The 27,280-nt window shown below is 37.9% G+C and overlaps 2 protein-coding genes across 3 annotated transcripts; both read left to right on the top strand.

Moving 5' to 3' along the window:
- Positions 1–250: 250 nt before the first annotated feature.
- On the top strand, positions 251–14,877 carry cpda (carboxypeptidase D, a). Its single transcript, XM_077611487.1, has 21 exons — positions 251–1,050; positions 1,862–2,109; positions 4,276–4,418; positions 4,944–5,113; positions 5,395–5,819; positions 5,903–6,094; positions 6,531–6,698; positions 6,819–6,928; positions 7,044–7,146; positions 7,303–7,445; positions 7,522–7,691; positions 7,764–8,066; positions 8,151–8,346; positions 8,722–8,857; positions 8,949–9,095; positions 9,509–9,607; positions 10,001–10,065; positions 10,140–10,271; positions 10,363–10,548; positions 12,575–12,677; positions 13,500–14,877. The coding sequence occupies exons 1-21, from the start codon at positions 398–400 to the stop codon at positions 13,724–13,726; spliced, it is 4,119 nt and encodes a 1,372-aa protein (XP_077467613.1). The 5' UTR covers positions 251–397; the 3' UTR covers positions 13,727–14,877.
- A 699-nt stretch (positions 14,878–15,576) lies between these two features.
- gosr1 (golgi SNAP receptor complex member 1) lies at positions 15,577–26,973 on the top strand. 2 transcript variants are annotated; one of them, XM_077612061.1, is made up of 9 exons: positions 15,577–15,721; positions 16,065–16,176; positions 17,248–17,335; positions 17,684–17,791; positions 17,914–18,005; positions 21,458–21,532; positions 23,740–23,769; positions 25,722–25,804; positions 26,502–26,973. In XM_077612061.1, the coding sequence occupies exons 1-9, from the start codon at positions 15,688–15,690 to the stop codon at positions 26,624–26,626; spliced, it is 747 nt and encodes a 248-aa protein (XP_077468187.1). In that variant the 5' UTR covers positions 15,577–15,687; the 3' UTR covers positions 26,627–26,973. The 2 variants fall into 2 exon arrangements, with proteins under 2 accessions (XP_077468187.1, XP_077468186.1); XM_077612060.1 differs by having other exon boundaries at positions 15,721–15,851.
- The last annotated feature ends 307 nt before the right edge of the window (positions 26,974–27,280 follow it).

The following is a 27,280-nucleotide window of genomic DNA, read 5'->3' as shown; positions in this document are numbered from 1 at the left end:
TATTGGCAGCCCTGTCAGACTAGTTCACAGCAACGTTATTACGGTATGTTTAAACAAAACAACATTGTCAAGATTTTTCCATATTAACAATAATTTATTGGAAAAAAACGCTAACTTTAGTTTTGTTGCAAAATAGACCCATGAACATTCCGCTTAGTACGACTTTTTCATCTAGCGCTTTATGTGTATGATATCTACAGACGAACGTATCCGGTTCACCTAAAAAAAACACTTCCTCAAATCGTGCTTTTTTTGTTATTGTGAAACGGAAGTTGGTGGTCTAAGTAGATAGCTGCTGGGAAAGAAAACACGGCCACTGTAGACTAGCTAAACATAACTTAAACATTATTTTTCTCCGTCGCATTCGTCCCAATGCTGCAGAGGTAGGAATACCCAAATGGCGTACAGAAGGAAACCGGAGTCTACGACTGGAAAACTACGGGTGTCACTTTTCCTTTCTTTTGTCTGTCTTGCGTTTCACCTCGGCGGTGCAGACGATCGGCAACCCCGGACACGAAGCGCCCCGATTGTCGAAACGGTAGAAAACTACGATAAATACTACAATTATGCCGATCTAACTGGGCGATTGCAGGCTTATGCTCAGAAATACCCTCACATAGCAAACCTGACGAGCATTGGACACTCCGTCCAGGGCAGGGATCTCTGGGTGATGAGGATCACCAAGGACCCCCATATAGAAACACCCGGAAAACCCAGGTTCAAATATATCGGCAACATGCACGGCGACGAGACCGTTTCCAGGCAGATTCTGGTCTATCTTGTGGAAAACTTGCTGACTAACTACGAGAAGGATCCCAGGATAGCTGCGTTGGTAAACACCACTGACATATACATCATGCCCAGTATGAATCCTGATGGATTCGAGGTGTCCAAAGAAGGGGAATGCCGTGGGCATCGAGGGGGGCGAAACAATGCCAGAAACAAGGACCTGAACAGGAGCTTCCCTGACCAATTTGGGATGAAAGTACCTACAAACCCTGATAACGTTCCTGAAGTCATGGCTGTGATTAGATGGATGCTTGAGAAACAGTGAGTGTACCACACAAACTCCCACATTTGGTTGATGTTATGTATAGTTGATGCAAATTGCTCGCACTTAACATTCATTCATTTTCTCAACTAGCGGCGGTAGCTCCGTCCACTCTTGCTCGTTTTGTGTTCTTGCTGTTTTTCTGTCTTAATGATTTGACTTGGTGATTCTTAATGATCCCATTTACCTTGATTTGCTTTGTACTTTGTGCTTTTGCGTTGTTGTTCTGTCTAATCACCCACCCTCTTGCTACTGCCACAATTAAATTTCCCGAATACGGGATGAATAAAGTTATCCAATCCAATCCTTACCAGGGTCGTGGGGGGTGCTGGAGCCTATCCCAGCTGATTTCGGTCCGGAGGCAGGGGGCACCATGAATCGGTGGCCAGCCAATCGCACAGGGCACAAGGAGACGGACAACCATTCACACTCACACTCACACCTAGGGCCAATTTAGATGGTCCAATCAGCTACCATGCATGTTTTTGTAAAGTGGGAGGAAACCGGAGTACCCGGAGAAAACCCACACAGGCCCCGGGAGAACATGCAAACTCCACCAGGTGGACCGACCTAGATTCGAACCCAGGATCCAAGAGCTGTGAGGCCGACGTGCTAACCACTCGCGCCACCGGGACGTTCCATAACATTGTGCATGATATTTTTACGATTCCCCATCCTTTCTTTACATGTGGTAAGTAGGTTTAGATGTTTAGTCGGTGATTTGAGAAATCCACAATTTTTTACAGAATGTTGTGACATTTCAGTCCTTTTGAAGCAACTGTTATACCGTGACTTTTTTTCTCACTCTAGGTTTGTTCTGTCTGCTAACCTGCATGGGGGAACTGTGGTTGCCAGCTACCCGTTTGATGACTCAGCCTCTCATGAGAAACAAAATCATTATAGCCAGTCAGCGGACGACAGTCTTTTTCGCAGCTTGGCCCTGGTGTACGCCAAGAACCACCCGGTGATGAAGACTGGCAAGCCCAATTGTCCTGATACTCCAGAAGAGACCTTTAAAGATGGAATCACGAATGGGGCACATTGGTACGATGTAGCAGGTAGGATGGCCTAACTATTTTAATTGTAAACATGATTAAGTTTCATAATGTGATGGGAGTTGCCCTGCAAATGGCTTGCAACTAATTTAGGGCACCACCAGTTTCCTGTTTGCAGTCAGCTACAGCACCCCTCACGATCTTTGTGAGTGTAAGAGGAACAAGTGATGCATGTTGCGGGTAGCTTTTTTCTATCTTACTTCTTTTTCCTAGCAGTCTGTTTCAATGCATGACTACACATGACTGTGTTGAGCAAGTTAGGTATAACGATATGTATTTATAATACAACAATGCTATGTAAAAAAGAGCAATATTTACTACACTTTTAAAGGTACATATATATAAAATCAGGCTAGTTTGTCCATGTTGAAAAAGATGTTGCTGCGATAACATTGCTTTAAATCTCACGTAATAGTATTACGTGAGATTTAAAGCAATGTATTACGATAATACTTGGTTTGCTTATGTTCTATCTAAGCAGTGAATTTGATTTTTTTTTCTATAAACGCAAACTGGGTTGCTCACTAATCTAAAGCAGAACATTGACAGGTGTTTACTCTCGCTTAAGTAATGATTTACTATTATTTTTCAAACAATTCTTCTATATGTAATACATTCTGGGATGGTGTCAAAGGAAAAAAAATAAAACCAGGCACCAAAAGGAATAAAAACATTTTTTTTTTAACCTTTTGGTTTGTTTAATTAGGCTGTTCGTTGTTTTGTTTCCAACATCAGATAGATTTTCTTACACTATTTAATAGTGGTATATATCTTAATCACTATTCTGATTGTTTTAAGAAATATTTGACAAGAAATCAATCAATATTGACATCCGCTGAAAAGAAATTTCAGCTGCCTACTTTTTTTTGTTAGAAGAGGATGCGCAAGGTTATGATAAAACTGCTAGACATGACATTGCTCTATTGTTTGTAGTTCAATATCAATGGCACTTCAAAATGTTTTAACCCTTAAAGAACATCATGAGTAGGATAGTAGTGTGAGAGGGTCAGTCACCGAGCCTCATTGCTAAATATTAGCTTGGCTTTAAGTTGCAGGCAAATATGGCCGTTAAGTGATTAACTCCCTGCACACACAATAATTATTTTCAGTCCTAACAGGTTTGTGGGTTTGCAGGTTATTATCTCATTCATTTCCTTTACTGCTCAAGTCCCAAACTAATTCGAAAAATTCCAAAGGCAGCATTACTCATGTTTTGATGTTGTGATGAAAGTGTTTTTCTGATCTTTTATTATAATTGAGCACATTTAACAATCTATCCTTGTTTGAAAATTATTAGTCTTGTATATATTGTCTAAAAATACATGTGAATTGTAAGACTTGAAAAGTCCAAGGTGTGCCTGCATTTATTGTTTCATAAAAAACAAGTTAGTAGTTCATTAACCTAGTAATAAAGCAATTAACAGTAAAATACATTATTATTCTCATTTCACATTTATTCATTGAGAGGCATGTTTCTTATTCTAAGATTCTGCTTGTTGTACTGTGTTTAATTCACGCAACAATGCAGCTCACTGTCAACCTATAAGATAACCTTTGCTTCATTGACATAGTCCAGGGTGTGACTCTGGATCCTGTATAAAGAAAAAAAACACCCCTGTCAATAACAATTTAAGATAAAGACAGTCAAGCTCAGCCATTAGACGGGGAAGTGTTTACCTTGCATATACCGGATACATACGCCATGCAATTTAAACTTTTGGCCTAATAGATAGTGGTTCAGGTTCATCTGTCTATCCGATGACAACCAATGCTTAATTTCTGCTACATGTTATTGGTTTATCATTAGTCCTATGTCACTGGTGGGAGAGTTTGGCGGTTTGGTTTCAATAAAACCCTGTTTGCTGCCACCACTGCAAGTTAAACCATTCGCACATTGCATCGACACTTCCTCTCTACAGTTCACTGAATGAGCTCAGAGGGGCATGAATCCTAAATATTGAGCAGTTAACTGCCATGTTTGTGACCTGCATTTTACGCCTAATTATTAAAAAAACGTGGAAAATATAGTTTAGAATGGAATGAGGGCGTGTTTATTTTTTGGATTGTATGTACTGCCCCACCTGTGTCAACTGTTCCTCGTGTTGTTGTCTTTTGTGAAGTTATTTTGAATTCATAGACCTTCACTGTTTAGTATTTTATGTTATGCAGGAGGGATGCAGGACTACAACTACATCCATGCAAACTGTTTTGAAATCACCATTGAGCTTAGCTGCTGCAAATATCCCCCCGCTTCTGAGCTCCACAAGGAATGGGACCTTAACAGAGAATCTCTCCTGGCTTACATTGAAAAGGTAGACTTTCTATTTGCTCATTAGCAGCTACAACATATGAAGATTGTATACAATCAGATTGGAGTTCCTCTATTCAAAGTCTATTCTTGAAGAAACTTTTCAGGCTGATGTCTATAAGATGGAGGACATTTTTTTTTGCAATTTGTCACAAAACTGGGAGAGAATAAATGTTTATGGTTTCTATTTATATATATATATATATATATATATATATATATATATATATATATATATATATATATATATATATATATATATATATATATATAAAAACTAGACATCAAAAATGCCTGAAAGTTGAATGATAAGGTAACAAGTAAATTATGATTTTGACAACTCTTGAGTGTACTACATGTCAACTTTTAGTAAAAATATTTTGATTATATCCAGTTTTAACGCTAATCGACTAAAACAAGGTGGAATCAGGAATTCACACCAGCCTATGGCTATTGAGAACCTCGGCTTGAGTTCAAACAAAACCTTTAATGGTGTTCACCCCCATTTAATATGAGTGTCTTTACCCAGATTCATATAGGTGTCCGTGGATATGTAAAAGATCTGGTCAGTGGTTCTGCCATTACCAATGCCGACATAGTGGTGGCAGGTATTCGCCACAATATGACGACTGGAAGTTATGGCGACTACTACAGACTTTTGCTGCCAGGAACCTACAACATCACTGCTATGGCCACAGGGTGAGTAAAACAAAAGAATTTTGTCAGATGCATACTTGCTGGAAAAACAATTGTAGTTCCTACTCTGAAGAAAATATCGTCTTGACAACTAATTTCAATTCTCCCCTCTTATAAATGGAATGTAATGCTCCAGGGTTAAACTGCTACCATATCATGTATTTGTGAGAAGCATTTTGACAATATTACCTTAAATACACACAAAGCTTGAAAATGAGCTAAACTGTTTAATCAGTTATAACACTTTTTCATCATTAATCATTTATTTTGTCATTGTTTCACAGCTACATACCAGTGACACACAACAGCGTACAAGTTGTCGATGGAAATACTACTGAACTTAATTTTGCCTTAGAACCAGTTCCCATTAAGTCAACCTTCTCAGAAAGAGTCACAATGACCACACCCTCTCCGCCGTCAACCACTGATATTACCATCTCTTCAAATACCGATACTCATCCCTCCACCAGTAACCAGGCAGTAACCTCGTCAGAAAGCAAAAGAACACCCACTCTGCCACCACCTGAACCGCAGCCCATTCAACCGCAGGAATTTCGTCACCACAATTATACTGACATGGAAACCTTCTTACGCAAGTACAGCGAAGACTTCCCATCGATTGCTCATCTTTACTCTATTGGCCGTTCCGTGGAAGGCAGGGAACTCTATGTGATGGTTATCTCAGACAACCCCACAGTTCATGAACACGGTATACCAATATCTTTTGGTTAGCTCTCACAACAAGCTTAAAATAATTTTAATCTGGCCTCACACTCTCTTATTGGTTACCAGGTGAGCCCGAATTTAAATATGTGGGCAACATGCATGGCAATGAAGTCGTTGGACGGGAACTATTGCTCAACCTCATTGAGTACCTCTGCCTTAACTACGGCACTGACCGGGAAGTCACAGCGTTGGTCAACAGCACACGTATTCACATCATGCCTTCAATGAACCCTGACGGCTATGAAGCAGCCCGTGAAGGTAACACGCACGGCGTAATGTTCAGTACACATTCACAGTCTCATGAAATCCAATGCAAAGATGTAGAACAAATCTTTTCAAAACATGACATTATGAGTTAGGTCATATATAGTGATATTGTGTTTGTAATCCAAACGGATTCAGAACTTTCTTGCATCAAACTTGTAGTTTTTCTCAAAATATTGGTTAACCTATTTAGCTATAGAAAGAGACATTTAAAAAAAATTGCATCTCTCTGGTGACATTTTTCGCACATAAGCATTTGCTTTGTCTGATTGTGTATGAATTTTGGACATTTTGCTCCCATTTAGGATAGACTATATTATTTGGTGTTGGTTGGTTACAAATAGAATGTCCAGGACATAGAGATTTTTTTTTCGCCTTGTTAATTCTTGCTTGTGTGAATAAATCACCACTTGCAATTGTCTGCACACAGGTGATGAAAGAGGCTACAAAGGGCGCAACAACAGCAACAATTTGGACCTGAATCGCAATTTCCCAGACCAGTTTGCCACCATTAAAGCGCCCAGGCAGCCAGAGACTATTGCTTTGATGAACTGGCTGAAAAGCATTCCGTTTGTCCTATCAGCCAATCTCCATGGAGGCAGGGGCTATTAATGACATCTTACTATAAAAGCACTGCAGTTCTCATTTTCAGAGTACATACCGTTTTTATTTATGTTCCTATACCAATTGCATTTTTTTTCTATCCGTGTGAAATTAGGGTCTTTGGTGGTCAACTACCCCTTTGATGACGATAAAGAGATGAAAACTCATTACAGCAAGGCTCCTGATGACCAAGTTTTTCAGCAAGTGGCCCGAGCCTACTCAGAGGTGAATTGGACTTTACTTCTTGTGGTTTTCATCTTATAACAGAAATGAAAAGGACTTGGAATAGCGCAGGTTTGTGTGTGTGTGTGTGTGTGTGTGTTTTCTCACACACTTGTAGGAAAACCTTCAGATGCACAATGGACACCCTTGTGCCAGAATGTACCCTGAAGAGTACTTTGCAGATGGCATCACCAATGGGGCCAGCTGGTACAATGTTGCTGGTGAGTTGAAGTACACGCATAAAGTAATTGTAAAACTCAAATACAGGAGATATATACAAAAGTATGGCTTAATAAAGACCACATTGTTAATCAACAGCAATAGAGTTAACTGTTGGTTATGATATATTAATGTATAAATTCAAAAACAATTCCCAGGGGGTATGCAGGACTGGAATTACATGAACACCAACTGTTTCGAATTGACTATTGAGTTGGGTTGTGTGAAGTACCCTTGGGCCAAGGACCTGCCCAAGTATTGGGAACAAAATCGTCGATCTTTGCTTGAGTTTATTCATCAGGTAACATGCAAATCAAATTGCCCTCTGATATTTTCTTTTTCATTACAATATTGAGTTTATCCTTTGTCTATGAAAGGTTCACCGTGGAATTAAAGGAACAGTCTCTGACAGTAGAGATGGTATGGGAATACCCAATGCCACCATTCAGGTGGAGGACATTGACAAAAATATCACCACAGCGCTCACTGGCGACTACTGGAGGTTGCTAGTCCAGGGGACTTATTCTATCACTGCCTCCGCCCATGGGTAAGATTTCATGGTCAAGTCAATGGGTGCATTTTTCACATGTGTACCTAAAGTTTTGTTTGTCCTCTAAAGATATCAATCTGTGAAAACCTATGCCACCGTGTCCAAGAATGGAGTGGAAGTGGTTGATTTCCGATTAACGAGGCTTCACTCAGAACCTCATGAGCAGCCATCTCCTGGACCCCAGCCAAGCCATAAACTGCCTGAGGTGGGCTTCGAGAGCATAATCAAGGATCTGTCTTTGGGTCAAGCGTTAGAACAGCTGGTCGAGAGCACAAATACAGAGAACAGTTTCAGATTTCGAGGTTACAAAGACCTGTCTGCGTTCCTCCAAGGACTTAGCCACAACTATACAAAAATCACATCCTTGCAAAGGTAAGAAGCCTTACTGTCTCATAACTACTATGGAATTCATGATAATGCGATATATTCTTAAAATATGCTTCTCTGTCCCCTAAGTTTGGGCCATAGCGTTGAATTTCGAACTATTTGGGCCCTGGAAATATCCAACAACCCAGGAGCGGCTGGTCCCTCTGAGCCTAAGGTGCGCTTTGTAGCAGGGATCCATGGTAATGCACCTGTGGGAACTGAGCTGCTTCTCCATTTTGCTGCCTGGTTGTGTCACAACTATAACAAAAACCCAGTCATTACAAAGGTGAGTTTTTGCCATGCTCATATGTAATGTATGCATCACTTGAATGCAAAACCCAGCTTTTTGTCAAAATGTCCTTTGTGTTGACCATAAAATAATTATTTGTTTTCATTTTCTTAAACCTTATTTAGTCAAACCTCACTTGGATACAGACCTGAAAATGCAAATAAGGCTAAAACAAAAGCAAACATAGTAATTAAAAAAATAATGACATCACACCAATAATTAGACAATCTTCTTCAATCAAAATACAGCATTTCCTTTTCATCCAGGAATTCCATTCCTCCTTGTTGAACACATGTAGGGCTGTTAACAGATGTAAAACACGGAGGTCTCCTTTAATAATTGAATAATCCTAGTTCTGTTTTCCTCCTCTAGCTCATCAATGAAACAACAATTGTAATTGTGCCGTTGATCAATCCAGATGGAAGAGAACAAGCAGTGGAGAAGCAGTGCACCTCTACTAGGGGCTTCCCCAATGCTCATGGCAAAGATCTGGATACAGACTTTTTTGGTCAGCTGTGTGGCCTGGTTTGAATGAAAACAATTGACATGTGCATGCATAAAATTCTCATTCATTGTCCCTTGTATGATACTCTTTTCAGGAAATACATCCCAGCATGTAGTGGATCCACAGCCAGAGACCAGAGCAGTGATGGACATGATTTTAGATAAAAGCTACACAATGTCTGTGGCCCTTGAAAGCGGATCCCTTGTGGCTACTTATCCCTATGACAAACCTGTTCAGTCAGGTACTGTTACTCCAAGTTTAACTGTTTTCCTTACCGCAGTGATTCTTTCAGAGATTTTTTTTTAATTGAGTGACATTCAATAACTTATCGTAGCACACCTGATGGAGAATTGATAGAGAAAGAGAGGCCTCTATATAATTACCGACCACTTTATTAGCCACACATGTTTAACTCTTCATTAACTCAATTTTCTAATCAGCCAATCACAAGGCAATAACTCTGTACAGTTAGGAAGTAGTAATATTGTTTAATTTGGCCAATATGTCCTCAAAGTCTAGATTGAGTTGACAAGCTAAAAAGAGAAAATGATTTAACTGCATGGCTCATACTTGGTTAAAGATATTGACTCAGCGCTTTGGGTTTCTCAGGATTACTGAACATCACTAATTTGGATGTGTTTATTTATTTTACAGTGGAGAATGAAGGCACTCTGAAGTATTTGGCCAGTGTTTATGCCAAAAATCATCCCAAGATGCACCATGGCAACACATCATGTGGAAATAATGGGCAGGGTATATATTACTTTGTATACTCAAATCATTACAATGTTTAGTGTTCTGTTGGTCACAGCTCGGTCGGTGTGTTTGCATATGTATTCACGGTAGAACAAGAAAATGCAAAAAAAAAAGGATCAATTTGATGCAGTAGATAGAATAAGATCAGTGCAAACACAAAAATGATTGGAATTGTAAATTTTTTTTTCTCCTGCCATGTAGTTTTTATGTGTATCCAGCGAGAACCTGTGTTAGCATAGAAAGAAAATGCAAATAAAGAATAGCGGGTGCATTATTTTATGATATCAAAGTACACGTGTGACAACAACAGCTATCTGATGGATTTGTAATTCTGTAATCAGTGATAAAATGGAGGGTATGACTTGCTGCTTTGGTTTTTCTTTCATTCAGCAAGCAACATTCCAGATGGAGTTATGAGGGCAGCTGAGAGACAAAGTCACATGGGAAGTATGAAGGTGGGTGTTCTTGTTGTTTACATACCTAGAAATTTAAGATCAACCAAACTAACATGCCTTCATTTGTCATCCAGGACTTCAGCATGGACTTTGGCCAATGTCCAGAAATAACAGTATATACTGGATGTTGTCTCTTTCCTCCAATGGAACAGCTTGCCACTCTCTGGGCAGAGAACATGAAGCCTCTTCTAAGTATGTTGGTGGAGGTACGCCCCTACAATTCTTTTACCAACCAGGTCTTTCAAGTACCTCTTGGCTGTACCCTTTTTTTTGTTCATGGATCTTTAACACTTCCAGGCTCATAAAGGGTTGCGAGGAATGGTGAGAGATAAGAGTGGGAAGCCTATTGTTGGTGCCATCATCGTACTGAATGGTGGGGTGAAAGTCTTGACAGGAGAAGGTGGTTACTTCCGTGCGCTGCTGGCTCCTGGCAACCACATGATTGAAGCTGTTGCTGATGGCTACCAGCAACAACGTCAGGAGGTATACACGCTTGCTCAATATGACCATGTATGCTTAAAATGTATACAAGTGTATATATAGTAGCAAAAGACTTAGGTCAACTATTTTATGCCTGAATCTATATTGTAAAATAAGATAATTCCTATCATTTTTTTAATAGCAAAATTAATTTTAAATGGTGTATTTGTGATATAAACATAAAATTAACATGTTATATTTTTAGGCCTATAGGACCTCAATTGAACCTTCTAGAACAGGGGTGTCAAACTCGGGTTGGTTTACGGGTCGCATTAACATCAACTCCATTTCTTGTGGGCCGAACCATTTTAGATCAAATATTTAGATTTTTTTAAAGCCCTAAATAGTCAGTTTTTATAGATCTAAAGCAATGTTTATTTGAGCTTTTTTTTTCTTTGTAATGGAAAATTTCTTTTAATCATCATTTCAAATGGAAATTTTTTTTTTATTATGCTCAATATTAAAGTGGAAAACGGAAAATATTTATTTTTAGATTTTACAAAATGCTTTTAGTACTAAAAACACAAAGAAAAAATATTGGATTAAAAAATTCAATGATTGATTTTAAATAGGGGAAAATCAGGAAATGTAATGTACATCTATCATCATTTGAATTTGATATTAAAACAAAGTCGGCACTCATGATTTACTTTCTCGGGCCACACAAAATGATGCAGCAGGCCAGATTTGGCCCCCGGGCCGGCACTTTGACACCTGTGTTCTAGAACCTTGCGTCGATATACGTGACATGACATTTTAAATTAGGTCAGCCATTCTATAGTGTAGGTTGATATTGTGCCCTGCATGATCTAAAATTTGATGTCCACGTATGTGGACACTAGGTATTGGAAGATTCAAAATGTGCAATGTACCCATTTTTAGCCAAATTTATATAGCATTTCAAGCAACAAATGTCTTGAATATTTTGGGGACATTGAAACACTGCTTGCTTTATTATGGAACATTTCCATGACAATCCACGTCTATGTTGGGCGTCGTACGTAGTAAACAAAATCGTTCTACCACGTTCACACTTTCTTGTGACTCAAAAATTTCAAGCATTGGGTAAGCCAGCTCTATAAACAGATGTTCTTTGATGGTGCGACCCAGCTCCAAACTGTAGGCTTTGGGCTTCCCGGAAGGGCTCAGCAGCAGGGGATCCACTACTAAATGGTACATGTTTTGGTATTCAGATACCGTGAAGCCGTGGATCATTACAAGTCCCGTTTCTGAGTCGGATTCGCACGTCACATCACTCTTAGAGCAAACGTCATTTTGCGCTTTGTCGTCCAATGTCTCCTGGAGGTCTGGAAGAACTGCAGCATTTCTTTTGTACCTGTCGTCCAGCCGTCTTTGCTCACATGCCGTTTCTTTATGCTCATTCCACCAATCCAAATTGTTTTTTGGTGCCAACATGTAATTCCTTTCCTTTGTCGTTTGCCCGTATTTCTTTGGACATCTAATGTGGCGCCTTAAGCCATAGGAACTCATCTCATATGCATCATCCCTGCAAATTGAAACAATATTAACCTCAATGGATATGGTTTGTAAGCACACAAAAAAGATTTAAAATCAAAAGGTGCACTTACTGTTTTAGAAGCATCATTTGAAGTGCATTTTCAGACAGCATCACTGAATTAAGAACCCCTCAATACACTCAGTGTAGTTAGATTTAACAATTATTTTCTAACTATACTTGATATATGTTTGACCAAAGAAAGCACTATGGCTACAATCAACTTTGTATTTCATGCACAGGCCAAAGTAAAATGTTAAATATTCGTATATTTTAAACGAGCTCAACCCCTGTTTGACACCTTTAAGGCAACCTGTTGCCGATTATAATGAGTAGCCACACCTGCAGGGGTGGCTCTCTGATGAGGCAGTGTAGTAGTATCTGTCTGGAGTTTAAAAAAAAATGGTTTGGTATATCATGTGGCACTTTGAAAGATTATTAATATATTTCCATATACTGGATGAGCACAAGCAAATAATGTTTTAAAATATGACTTTTTTGCCCCCAACTCAGGTAGTGGTGTCCTCCTATGAGGCAGCAAGATCCATCATCATTGAGTTTGACATGGACCACAGCATATTTGGTCTACCGAGAGAATTTGTGGTAGCCAGTGCAGGTAATGTCATATTGAAATGAGCTTTTAGCAAGAAATGCCAGTATATTTTTAGATTACTAGTCAAGAAAAAGTAAAGATACAGTATTTTACTGGGGCAAATCATGAAAAAATGAGAATCCTATCATCTATCAATGACATTTTTTTATTTTTTCACATCTGATAATGGAAAAGGAATGCTGCTTCAACTTAATTTGATTCAGGGAAACTTTTGGAAGTCCTTTAAGGAAGTAAATGTTTTTTAATTCATATGATTGAGGCATCAGATTGTTTTTGTATCTTAGTATACTGCTGGTGTCAAACCAATTCCAGTAAGAGCCAATTGGGGGTTGGTTTTAATTCCAACCAATGAAAAGGATGCCTTTTCACCAATCGGCTCACCTGCAGGTCTATTGAGTTGACAACAGTCAGGTGCTGATTATTCAGCAGAAATAAATCCTCTTGTTTTTTGTGGAATTAGTTTGACACCCCTATTGTAGGCCAACAGCAATGTGTTGTTTTTTTCCAAGTTTATATTTTTACTTGCAAGACACAGGTTTGAAATTTAGAAATTTACCATATTAGATAACTATCATCTTTATAATCTTAGAAAATATAATATATTCTGGCCTTTGACGATCCAAAGCCGCAAAATCAGTACAAAGGTTGCACAAGTGCCTTAGTTTAGACTTTATATTGTATTTTAATAGTAAAAAAAACCTAACAGTTGCACAAATGCCTTAGTTTAGACTTTATATCGTATTTTAATAGTAAAAAAAAGAAAACTAACAAAAAAGGCCTCCAGAATTTGATATTCATGCCCACCTGCATGTGTTCTCTCTGTAGCCGCCACCATGACAGCATTGGTGGTGACAGCTTGCATCATCTGGTGCGTATGCGCCGCCAAGTCCAATCGGCAAAAAGACGGCTTTCATCGTCTGCGGCAGCACAGAGACGAGTACGACGACGAGATCCGGCTAACGTCGATGGGTTCCAAGAAGTCTCTCCTTTCCCACGAGTTCCAGGACGAAAGTGAAAGTGACGAGGATACGTTATACGCCAACAAAATCTGAAAGCACTTTAGCTATATTTTGGATTGTTCTCCTGCAAGATAAAGCCTGAGACAGCAAGAGTGTGGGCTCTTTGAACTTTAGTTTCATCTTCCTCTTCACAAATGCACCAAGTCAAATACTTTTCAGGTGCTGCATCATTAGTCGCAAGAAATGCTGTGGCACTTTTTGTGCTGTCTCTAGATAAGACTGATCTTATCTGTCCCACTTCTGAAAATTGACTGCAGCAACTTTCTCTGACCACCATGACATGTCTAACCAATTATTTCCCTTCTTCTCATCATGCAGTGTAAATCCTACGCAGGTTTTAGGGTGAGGCAGAATATTCTTTTTCTGCCACACATAAATGTGTCCCTGAGCCACTAGGAGGGCGCGTTCAATTATGTGCCTTGCTTCTCCGGAGCTGCAATGTAGGAAGTAGAACGCATTTTGAGTTTTTTTTTTTCATCCATCCTATTCTCAGGCGGTAGGAAGAGGGATTTAAAAAAAATAGGCGTCTCTGTTCCCTTGTTGCACTATTCATATGGTAAGCAATTGTGTTTTCGGCAATGTGGGAATGTCCCATAGTGTCAAGAATCGTCCCAGTTTGGTTAACCATGTTGGCACTCTTGTATCTTGGAGAGTGAAACAAATCGTGTCATATGTTCAAAGAACAACCAAATCTTTTAACAAATCTTGAATGTATATTTTATTTTTAACGTACTTTTTTTGGTTTTGGAAGAATGGGCCTATATAGGATTGTTTGGAAATGGCTAGTACATCTAAAAACTTCAAAGACTGATTTTTGAACGGAAAAGAAACTAAATAATCCCATTTGTGTTTGCGTTATTGGTGAATGAAAACCTGGAGTGTCTGAATTAAAACACCAGTCTAAGGACATACACATTTAACTGATAAAAGGTTGCATATTGGGGTTGTAATGCTAATTTCATGCCAATTTTTGTTATTGATTCCTCATCCCCAACCCCACCAGAATCTGCTCTTAAAGGTGTCTCCTTACCCCACATTTATTTTCCTAAAAACGGTTTTAATTTCCTGTTTGCAACTGTTCCGTTAATTGTGTTTTGTTTCCATGTTTGAATGAGTGTGTGGATTTTGAATTGAAGACTCATGGATTGTTTTCAACATTTTATATAAACTTGAATGTAAATGTTTGCCCGTGTCTACAAAAAGTGTCGTAATTCATGTAATTATTTGACCAACGGGACAATGCTTAATGGAAAACAATCACAATAGTGACTGTCTAATAACAGTATTGCATTTAGGATACTTTTAGTCTTTTACCATTGCAATAAGGGGGCATCCAAATTATTGAGTGGTCTTTTGATGAATATTTTTCTTCAGTACTGGGGTACAAAGCAGGCAATCTCTTAAATAGTGCCAGATATGCGGAGCGTCCAATTCCGCAGTGAACGATTTACAAGCTTTTGAACAGAATAAAAGAATTTTAAGTATGCCAAACATTTAGTATTTTGTCTATAGTAACCGCAAAAAGTAGTACAAGACACCATGGCTCCAGACAATATGATGGCTAATATTTTAGTCTAGTTTGTGTATTTTTTTTCATTCTTTGAATACAAATAAATAATACCATCTTTTCTGCATGCACTATGCATATACAAGGGAACAGTAAAAATAAAAAAGTACAATAAAAAAATATGGCAACACTAGTATACAATGAAATAGCATTGTTTACAATTTCAATTAATTGATTTGATATAATGTACATTCACAACAAATAATACATCCTTGTTAATTTGCGTATAATAGAAGGTAGGACAATCTAATATTCTCCCATTAAGTGTATTGTAAAATACAGGTATACGTACTATAGAATTGGGACATTGATGGGTGCGCTACTAAAAATGTCCAACAGAGGGCGCCATAAAATATTAGAACCGTGACGGTTCATCCTCCGTTGGTGACCAATCCCGGAAGTTGGTGACGTTTCACACAAAACAAAGATGGCAGGAATGGGAAACAGCAACTATTGGGAAGGTAATTATTAAAATGTGATCGTTAAAAGCGTTACATTTTATCATCGATGTACTAATAGCCTATTCCTCTTTGCCTTTGCGTCTGCGTTCCAACATGTCGCGCTTGTGTTTTATATCCTGGCCGTCCACGAGTAAGCTAACCAAACGCTGCATAAGTAACTTCACGTCATCGTGTCAACAGATTTGTTATTTGGGTTGTCACGTCGTCCAACGATGCTCGTATTTCGGATGTTTGAGCACACATAATTCCCTGAGTCGTTGTGACCAACTGTTCCTTTTACCAGCTAAATAGTGTTGAATTTGGAAACGTTTTTTTCCCATTTCTTGTGCCTTGTGTGTTTTAGATCTACGAAAACAGGCCAGGCAGTTGGAGAATGAACTGGACTTGAAGTTGGTCTCCTTCAGTAAACTATGTACCAGTTACAATACCTCAAGAGATGCACGGCGAGGAGACACGTAAGATGAAAATGATGCTCTTCTTCTGTTGGTGGGCTACAATCATTATGATACACGAGTGGGTGTACTGGATGATAACAATTGTGCACATCTGTGACCTACTGCAACAGTACTTTGTGTATTGTCCTTGAGTGACAGTGGCTTTGAGTCTTATCTCAATTGTGCTGTGTAAATAATCTGTTCATTTTAATTAATAACCAAGTGTTAACCTATTTCTGCCAACATCACTAACACTTGATCTTGGAGAGTGTGACACAATTTGCTACATAAGAAAAAGTTTAGTCTCTCTTGACAGTTTTCATTGCTTTCATTTAGAAATCTTTGGCTGTTTGGATGAACAAGATTTTTTGAAAACTTATATATGAAAACTTTGAACTTTATATGAAAACTTGATAGACAGAGTAACATTTCAAAATTAGAACCAGGACCAGCAAGATTTGTCAAATCAAAATTCCACAGGTGGAATATTTGCACCCTCTTGTCATTTTTGTTGATTTGAAATACCTATCATTCATTAGCACTGGTTAATTGGAGACACAGATTGAAGATAATTCAATTATACAATGATCCACAACATTGCTCAAAATATATATCCTAGTTCCCATTGTTGAAAATCAATGGGATGATCTGCTGCGAGCGGTTAATTCTCGGTAATTAGCAAACTTACCTAAAATTGAGATGTTCTGTAAAGAGGATTTGTCTAAAATAGCAATCATCTAGAAACTCATTGGAAGTCATCAGAAATGTCTAATTGATGTTAGTTTTGGCAAAAGGAAAGTCTACAGAATATTGATCCCCCGTTGGGGTGTGTAAATTTAAACCTATATATTTTTTTCTCTTGTTAGTGCAATAAATTTGCTTTCACTTCTAAAATATTTCTGTGCCAGTCAGATTTTTGTATATAACATTTAAATTGCTCATCCAAACACCCAATGTTTTATGTATGGAAAAAAAGACATTTTCATGCCACTTTATAATTTTGTCAAAGGACACTTTGAAATGGTTTCACCAGAATCATATCATCTATTTAATTTACATTTTTGTTGTTGTATATGTTGTTCTTTTCGTCAGGTCTGACACCACACCGTTGCTAAACAACTCCACGCAGGACAGGATGTTTGACACCATGTCCGTAGAGATTGAGCAGCTGCTGGCTAAGGTAAATTAATTGAATATCAACATCAAAATTATCGTTTGAAAATATACATGGTAATCCAAAAATTGACTCAACTGCAAATATGCAATATATATATTTTAAATACACTATGGGAATTATGGACAATATTCCAATACTAAAAAGACAATTGTAGTGTTTAATTTATCTGTTATGATTTATATTTTTGCACTGCAAACAAAATAGTACATTATAATTATGACAAACAAAATCTTGCAATTATATACATTTCTCCCAAACAATAAACATTGACAAGCGTTTTTCACATCTACGACTACACAAATCAGATTTTGCCCATGTTTTGAAATTCCTCTTTCTCTATGACTTTGTCAGCTGACTTTAGTAAATGACAAGATGGCGGAATATACCAATTCTCCGGGCACAGCATCTTTGAATGCCGCACTCATGCACACCCTCCAGAGGCACAGAGACATCCTACAGGTTTGCCAAGTCATTCCATTCTAATTAATTAGCCCTCATATACATAAACACACACACGTTTTAATGATTGTTTTTTCTTCTTCTTCTCATCTTTACATTAATTCTTGAATTCCTTGTCCCAGGATTACACACATGAATTCCACAAAACCAAAGGAAACTTCCTAGCCATTCGAGAGCGTGAAGACCTATTAGGATCTGTCAGAAAGGACATTGAGTAAGTCAACTATATTGCTAACCATGTGCTACTGATGGAGAGATATATAGTAATGTGATCTATGGAAAAAGCCTCGTTTGATGACTACACTAAACCAATATTGATAATTAAATTATCCTGGGCACTCATTTGCGATATGGTTTTTAGAAGAAAGGTGAACTCAATTTCAGGCCTATTTATATTACACTTGTTTAAGTGCGAGACTTGCTCGATTCTCTGGGCTGTGGAAAACAGAAAACACAAGGCACTGTCAGTGTGAGGAAAATGCTCATTTGACTACTAGATGGTGCCATTTACTCAGTGATTTGCCAGTGTGTGATAATTGAACCTTGACCTCCACTTTGCCTGCGCCTACAAGACAAATTGGCATGGAAAAGCTGCATCCTGCCCTCTGATTGGGTTAGCTGTTAGTGAGTGCGTTAAAACGCTCCATCAGAGCATGACTCATGTCATTTGCTTTATAATGGCTTATTGATCTTGCGGACACAAGCATACGGTGAACACTGCAGGATTCCTATCGATTGCCTCTATCTATTGAGTAATGCAGACATCCTGTAGCTGCCTCATACCTGTCTGTGTAAGCTTAATGCAGAAATAATTCCAAGTTCTTCTACAGTTTCGACCACAAGTTATTACGCTTTTTGTTTATAGTCTTGTGCCAGATTGGAATCATTTTAATTGATTGGCAATCCACACAAGAATTGGAATTACAATGTATCACCTACATAAGACAGCGAGACAATTTTAGAATTAGTGCAGCAGGTGAATTGAATGTCCACAGTAGAAATGTTGTTGTTAATTAGACGTTTTAATTATTGATGACTAATGTAGTGGGTGGCTGCGAAACGAGTAAACCATATAATTCCTCAGGTAAAAGCAATTACTGCTTAGTCATGCATTGACGCATAATCCAAGTGCTGAAAACCCGGGATTTCAATATTACGGTTTAGTTTTTAATTACCAGTGTTGTGTTAATATTACTTGGTATATCATTTTGATTGTGTGCATAGTTTTCCATATCATAGGACTGATACGTTTCACAACCCTCAGTAGAGGCAGCTATTTTTATGTTATTACAAACCGTATTCCCAAAAAGTGAGACATTTTGTGCCATATTTTATTACAGTAGAAGATTAAATGAAAGGTCAAGAGTTTAAACTAGGAAAATGTATCATTTTAAGAGAAAAAATATATTTTTTTAAATTCCATGATATCAACAAATCTCAAAATAGTTGACACAAGGCCATTTTCACCAATGTGAATTTACAACAGTCTGCAAACATCTGTGGAAACAAGTTTTTGAAAATTAGAAATAGAAATGCTATCCTAATCTTGTTGGAGCCCAAGAAATGTTGACCTGTAACCTGAGAAAGTGCTCACGCTATGTTGCTCTAGTTCTGACCGTCATGACTGCTGTTACTCACACAAACGTTCCGGTAATGTGGTAGAAATCATTTTGACGTCAATCTACTGGAAAATCTTGTTAATATTATATGAGCTTGCATGGCTTCACCAGTGGTCTTATCACCGGTCAGCGTCGGTATGGTTTGCAGAAAAACCTGCAAATCCCATGGCAGATTAGCACATGGCGAATAAAGCGGCGGGGAACTTATTTAGAATACCCCATTCCTTGTTTAATGTTGCACAAACTGGATCATAAATGTTCTTTGATAAGGTCCTACTCGCCAGCTTTTCGTCGCAATCCATCAGGCAGTGATGTCATGAAGTTGTCATCCCAAAGAATCTAAATATACAATATTTCTTAACTCTGATAACGGAGAAAATGTTTAAACACAGAAAATTTAATGACTCAAAGGCCCTGAACTTTTGTGGCAAATCTAATGTACATACGGCCAATTTTTAGCTGTAAAATTGTCAGATTTTTTTTTTAATGTAAAAATACACGTGTGTTACAAACAGTGGTTGGACGCAATATCTGCAGCTATTATTTTGACAGACAGGGGGCAATAAAAATCCTCAAGACATTCTTACCTTTTCGATCCTGGCACGAACGATTAGAAAATAGCCATCGCTTCATTGATGTGAACAATACATCAGTCATTTGCACAACTTTGGTAGATTATTACCACAAAAATCAATGTTTGTGCACGCGGGCTTACAAACATTCATTGAGTACATGTCGGCAAAATGAAACCGAGTCAAACTGCTCCTGCTTTTAATGTCACTAGCAACAAATCACAGTATTGTTGCCCTTTTCAAAAAGCATTTGCTTCATACCTGCATTCTACATTGGGTGCATCACCACAATATTTCTATTCATCGCCTTTGGGTGGAGGTCTGGGAAATAAATGGGTGCAATTCCCTCCCCTCCATTGTCTGTTTACAATCTTTTTGTGCCACCCCCTCATACTATTTCTTCGCCTCTTTTGCTGCGTAAGGGTGGGGCTCAGTTAAATGACCAGAAACTAATGACAGCTGCTGATGAATGGGTAGATTTACTGAAATTGGTGCGTGATGCAGCTTTTATACTAAGCAATCCGGGGAGGGGGAAACTGAGGCCTCTTTTTCATTACATGATTTTAGTGCTAATAAATGTGCACATAATTCACTTGCTTATATTTTCTACAGTTTTATTAGAGAGGTCAAAACAAGAGCCTGCACAGCATGTAAAGCATGGTATCATTAGTTAACGGATGTTGTGAAGATGTGTAATGATGTGGAAATATGGAAATTTGCAGTTACTATGTCCTGTTTGGCTTAACATGTTTGCCCCCCTTCGGTAAAGAAGTGAATCTTATAAAGCTTGCATGACTTTTTGGAGTTTCCTACTGAGTTATTGTTTCAAGACTGACAATGTGGTTGGACATTTCCTCTCACTGCTGCGTCACTTAAAGCCTTCCTGCTGGTAGACCACAGGAAGGCTTTTAATGTGAAAGCGGTTCAAGGATAAGATGTGGTATTGGCGCATGCTGTTATTGTAATATATTCCCTCAACAATTCAATATTGATTCTGCAAATCCTTTAAGTGTACGGACTTCTGGCCAATGAAAGTTAGATCAAGCAACTTCTGCCTTTTTGGCTCAACTTGGGTTAATGTGTAATTGTGGAACACAAGTTAAAACATTTGAATTTATTTAACATGACTCAGCATTACTGCCAAGCACCATTCACTGTTCCACCATTTGAAGGAAATATTTGAGTGAAACATTTTGAGAATGCTCCTTAAAAGATTTATTTGCAAAGTCAGAACTTGATTAAGTGTCTTAAAGAATTCACGTGCCACCTTCCTTCATAATATAACCATCACCTTATGGCAAGGAAAAAATATTTTCACTAGTGCTACTGTCAACTTACAATTTTTCTATTGAACACCATAGCTAAGCGTTAACGGGTACTTTTTTAAATTCCCTAGAACAAGAAAATTGCAGTCAAATTTCCGTGAAGTTTTTTTTGTCCATATTTTGAGCAGTATGTCTTTTGCCCCCTTTTAGAATGTATAAAAGTGGATCTGGGGTGAACAACAGAAGAACAGAGCTGTTTCTGAAGGAACATGAACATCTAAGAAAGTAAGTTTGCACCTGAGGACCTATCAATTTTTGAAAAATTGACCTTCCATTCCTCAAAACTATGCTACACAATGAATGTAACCATCAATGCTCCACAAAGAAGCACTACAAAATCAATGTTTTTCTAATAATATGAAAATAGCAAAAACCATTCCAATAACATACAAGAAGTGCAGTCTTCTTGGAAAACTTTTATTTTTGTTTAAATGCAGAATTTGGTAAACTGAATCCCAATTGAGAACACCTCCATAGTCTCTTATTTCTCCTCAAAGTACTAATATTGTCATTCTGAATTATTTAGCTTTGAATTATGACGATCATGTGATTGGGGGAAAATGATCTTTAAATCTGGAACTGAACATTAATTAAAGCCGGTCATCACAGGTCACTTAAGCTGATCCATTCTCAGGTCTGCTAAAAGGGTAAGATTTGCTGACTGCTTTTCTTCTCTAAAGTAATTGTTTCCTTTCAGCAGACCCACATTATTCATTACTTTGCAAGTTCTCTGCCTTAGCTTCTAGAATAAATACCATTTAGACAAAACAATGCTTTTATCTCATTAAGATTTGAATTGACAAAGAGATGATTAGATTTTACTAACGTATTTGTTACCACTTATCAGTGATGAGTACAATAGCATCACTTTAAAAACTGATCAAAATCAATCCCAGAGAATACAACCAAAAGTGAATAATACGTACCATATAGGGCAGGAGTCGGGATCGTTTTTGACCAAGAGAGTCATTAACAATTCATATTTTTACATATCATTCATCATATCATTCTCTACCATACCCAGAATTTAAAAGTGAAAACAAATACATGGATTTTTTGGGGTGATTTCAACACTTTAAGTACAATAACTATTTACATTCTTTTAATAACATTGTGACGCTGTTGCTAATCAATGAGTATATGCACATAGGAGCCCATTGAAAAGAAAAATAATGAGTAAAGCACGGTTAGAGTTAGTGTCGACACCATTTAAATTGTGATGTGCCAACACGAATCTCCCATTGGTCAATGGAGCACATTTACAAGCATCAGTAAAGCTGCTTAAAAAAAGGAGGGGTGTGTACCTTAGCTGCTAGGTCACTTTTTTACATCTTCATTTACTTGGTCTCTTCATTATACAACAACCAATGACACACATTATTCCATTTGAGCAAAAATTGGCTGTCAGCCCCGACTTTGCCTCACAAGATTCCGTTTCATTAAATTATTGGGTTCACATAAAGTGATTTCACTCGTCGGTGTCTAACACAGCTACAAAAACTCGAGTTGACTGCCAAATTAATCTCAGAAAGCCCATCAAATACTTGGAAAATGAATTTAACTGTTGAACTGCTTAACCAATAACTGAGAACACACTTTTTAACGGGCTTGTTGGGAAATACTCGTGTAATTTCTACTCAGAATGAGCCAGGTCTTTATATAGTGGGACACACTCATTCTCATCCTCACCATAATTAATATCTTTAAAGTCCAAATCATTAAATATTTCACTGCAAATTGAAATTCTTCTCTTCAATTTAAAAAAAGGCCTGTTTTTCCCCACATTTTTTTTATCAAATAGAGTCGTGTTGCCTATATCTAACTTAGTAACAAGTCTTTAGTATAGCAAACTTTTAAGTTTAAAGTTGCTTATCTTCCACGTCTTTAATGCTTTGTTGTGGATTTGGTTAGATCGAAATGGAAAAGGCCTTTAGCATTTAATTATTAATGGAAACCACAAATTAAGCATGACTTTGAAGAGTTTTCAAGGTTTCCCATCAACCGTGAAATACAGCCTGCTTTCAGGTTGTTTGCTTTAATTGATAAATGTATCAAAATTGAATCAGACTATAGTTTAAGCTCCAATTCTTAGTTGTTTATGAGTAACCTATGCAAAACCTGTCTATTCTCTAACGGTACATGTTTTAATATAATATACGATAGTGTCACAAATGGGTCATTGCAGAGTTCTGATGATGCACTCGCAAACGATAATGCCTAAGAGTGAAAATCAACATGACCTTAATCATTTTAAGAAAATCTCACTGCTCCTAACCAAAGCAATAGTTTCACATGGTCATTATATAAAATGTTTTACATACAAAACAAAAACCTTTAGCGTTCCTCTTACTTGGCGGCACACTTGTTAATAATTCCTGGTTGTCCATTTAATGTTGATGACTAACACATTCATGTCTTTCTTCCACGTGTAGTTCTGACCGACTGATGGATGACACAATAAGGTAAGCAGCTTTAACGGCATCACCATAAGTCATTTAGTTCAGGGGGATCGGACAAAATCAAATTTATTTTTAAAGTTATTCAGTAATTTATTCAACTAATTCTGAAATCTCACTTTTAGTCACATTTTAGCCAATATTTTTGGAACCTAAACATTGTGTGTATTATGTTGCTAAAGTTGCTGCCTTGGTCATGAACTCTACCAAACAAAATCATCATTACATAACCTAATGGTTGTGACAAGCTTTTAAAACGCCAGAATGATTTGCTTTTATTCCCTTTGACTTTTGTTGTCCAATAAACAATAAGCTTAAATATCATTTCTTCAGCCATAAATCAGAGGATCAAAATGTCGATATGACCAAACTATTATTATTATTATTTTTTACTGGATTTAAATCGAATCGAACTTAAGAAGCTCATTGTCCAAATGAACCCACATTGATGGTAGAATCCACATTCTGAATGCTGGTCAATGCCCAGCCCTATAATGGATTGCACCTTCACTTTCTTGCAATAAACCACTCCCGTATACTGTGGTTTTTATCAGGGTATCGTAATTCCTCTTCAATCCCCGCTCCTTTTGCCTCCCCTCAGGCCTGCCAAAATTATACAAAAATTGGATCTGGTCAACAATGGCTCCTCTGGGACTGGCAGCCCCAGCATCTTGATGAATAGCCTTTGTCACTGCAATCTATAAAAGCCCCCTAGTCATATTCGCGTTAACTATGTTAATGTCTGATATCATCTCTATATACGAAACAACCCAAAATCTAAAAAATATATATAAACGTAAATACACTACTGCATTTCATTTTGAAATTGGTATGATATAGTGCTTTCCCACTCCTCTCCAAAACCCCACTGGCTTCCCATTAGCTTGTTGTTTTTTGTGTGCTTTTAATTCTACCACGGTGTTACGAGGGTTTTTCGAGTGTGCTTAAAGCAACTTTATTCATTATTATTCATCAAGGGCCTCCAAGAAAGTTAAATTCTTTTGAATTCATCATTTTAAGTTGTGTGTTTACATTCGTGTTTGTATATTTTGTCAATTGCTGGTTTACTTTGATCATTTTTAAAATATTTATTTGGTACTATTGGGGCCTTGGAACAGATTTAGGGCTTTTACGCATAAAATGTCTCTTTACTTATGAAAAACTTAAGATACGGAACCACTTCGGAACCAATTAATTTTGTAAGTAGACTGTATTATCTTATCCTCATTTCATTTTGGTTCACTTCACTATCTGCCAATGTTTTGTAATAATACTGACTACATCCAGATTCCCTCAAATTTACGCGTAGGCCATTGTAACAGATTAGCACCATATGCATATTGTAGTAACTTTCTCCTTGTTAACTCCAAATCCTGTTATACTTTTCAGGCAAAATGAGTTGAAACTCCATTTTAGTAACTGAATCTAATGGGAATTAGTATCAAGACGAATCTAACCACACATCTTTTTATGGATTCCGTTTTATTGACATCCTTCGGTATCAAACTGCACCCGGTGACTGACTGCATAAAATGTGTAGAGGGGAGAAAAAAAAAAACTTCAGCTCTGATTTCCCTGCGGTCGTCCGTACTGAAAGAAGAAGAGACTGTAGGAAGTTGCTGAAGTCAGCAAGTATTTGCACCTGACTGAGGAGAACTTGATCTCCTCCTTCACATTGCTTGGAGGACTTTTTTTTTTGTCTCCGCAGCAGCTTCCACCTCCATGGCCTCACATGGCACAGCTCCTCGGTGCGACTTTTTTTTTTGCCTGCCACAAGGGTAAACAATTCTCAGGCTACTTCACAAAGATGGATCTCTCTTGTGGTCCTGTGGTGCTTACTGTTGATTAGAATTTGAAGACGATTATCATTATTGGGGGAGGGGTTATTGCACAATGAGCACTATTGTTTTTAGCTCATTTAATTTCCTCTTTTCTGTATTGTTTGCCCTTGTTTTTAGCATTGCCATGGCAACCAAGGAGAATATGACATCCCAAAGGGGCATTCTGAAATCCATACAGAGCCGAGTCAACACGCTGGCCAGTATCCTACCCACCTCCACAATGCTTGAAGCTTAAAGGTTTCAGTTTCTATCCACAAATTGTCCTTATGTAAAAGCCAACAAAAGGTTTATGGAAAAATTGATTAATTTCTCTCATTATCCTCTGTTGTCATTAGAATTTCATTGCACTCCGTTGAGAAAACTTTCCTTATTATTACTCAATTTCATTGCTTTCCCTTGAGAAAACTTTCATTATTACTCAACTCTTCTACACGTCGCATTGTAAATGTAATTGCTTTAATATATTTAAGGCCAACATGGTGTTTTACAAGCCATCAGTTACAATACAAGGGTTGAGAGCAGGATTAGCCACACTTGTGTGTAGTCAGCCACCAATTGCGCTTGTTCTTGAGAGGGCCCTCAAATCTTTATCTAAATTTTTATACTTTATGTATATTATATAAACATGAAATACTTTTGAGTGGGCGTAAGATGGATAGGATGCAGAGGCTGTGGTTTACTTTAGTACAAAAAAAAGTATAATACAAAAAAATCCCAAAACCTTAGTTTCAGTTCAAGCCAACTGCAAAAGACTTTCCATTCTAATTCAGGCCTGATTTTTTTTAATTAATGTAGTTGTAGTTGTAGAAAAATGTACAGTAGTGTATGGAAAACATTTCAATGTTTTGCAACCCATTTGGATTATTGGGTATCATCCTTAATCCTTGATTTTTCAAGATCGTTTCCCAGCCATTAACAGTCTCATCCAGCGAATCAACCTCCGGAAGAGGCGGGACTCCCTCATCCTCGGCACTGTGATCGGCGTCTGCACCGTTCTCCTCTTGCTCTATGCTTTGCACTGAATGTTAAAAGAAGCGGAATGATGGGCTCCTGATAGCATAAGACTCCCCATTGGACTCATTCACACCAGGATGGAAGGTCTGTAACTACAAGATCTACTGAACCTTTGTCTAGCTGTGGGACTGATGGACAATTTTCAATGGGTGGATTATTTCCCCAAACAAGACACGGGAAACTAAAATTGTAATACATGTAAAACCTGTTTCATAATGACTCCCTTGAAGACTCAACATGCTTTTTTTTCCTCATTGGGGAGATTTTTATTTGAACGGTTCTTTTTAATTGGAAGCTTGACATGAGCTTCAATGTGAGTCAATAAATAATTCATATCAATTTCATGTCAAGGTTAGAGTGGATTCAAATCTGTCTGTGAATTTCACAAAATATATTTGAAATGACGTTGATGACACACAAAAAAGCATTAATAATAACCTGGGTGTCTCGGCGGCTGAGTGGTTAGTGCGACAGTCTCACAGTGGGGCATCTGGGTTCAAATCAGCTCAGTCTAAATGTGTGAAGTTTGCATGTTCTCCCGAGGCCTGCGTGGGTTTTCTCCGGGTGCTCCGTTTTCCTCCCACATCCCAAAGACATGCATGGTAGGCTGATTGAACACTCTAAATTTCCCCTAGGTGTGAGTGTGAGCGTGAATGGTTGTC

Source organism: Stigmatopora argus, chromosome 10, assembly GCF_051989625.1.
Source record: "Stigmatopora argus isolate UIUO_Sarg chromosome 10, RoL_Sarg_1.0, whole genome shotgun sequence".
In the NCBI taxonomy this organism is placed as follows: Eukaryota; Metazoa; Chordata; class Actinopteri; order Syngnathiformes; family Syngnathidae; genus Stigmatopora; species Stigmatopora argus.
Note: the sequence above shows the minus strand (reverse complement) of the source record. Positions and strands in the feature narration are given on the sequence as shown.

Excerpts from the sequence above, each read along its gene's own strand:
- cpda (XM_077611487.1), top strand. The coding sequence starts at position 398 with ATGGCGTACAGAAGGAAACCGGAGTCTACGACTGGAAAACTACGGGTG. Across the intron at positions 5,820-5,902 it reads CCCCACAGTTCATGAACACG|GTGAGCCCGAATTTAAATAT; the intron begins GTATACCAATAT and ends ATTGGTTACCAG. Across the intron at positions 9,096-9,508 it reads TGACAAACCTGTTCAGTCAG|TGGAGAATGAAGGCACTCTG; the intron begins GTACTGTTACTC and ends TTTATTTTACAG.
- gosr1 (XM_077612060.1), top strand. The coding sequence starts at position 15,815 with ATGTCGCGCTTGTGTTTTATATCCTGGCCGTCCACGA. Across the intron at positions 15,852-16,064 it reads TATATCCTGGCCGTCCACGA|ATCTACGAAAACAGGCCAGG; the intron begins GTAAGCTAACCA and ends TGTGTGTTTTAG. Across the intron at positions 16,177-17,247 it reads GATGCACGGCGAGGAGACAC|GTCTGACACCACACCGTTGC; the intron begins GTAAGATGAAAA and ends TCTTTTCGTCAG.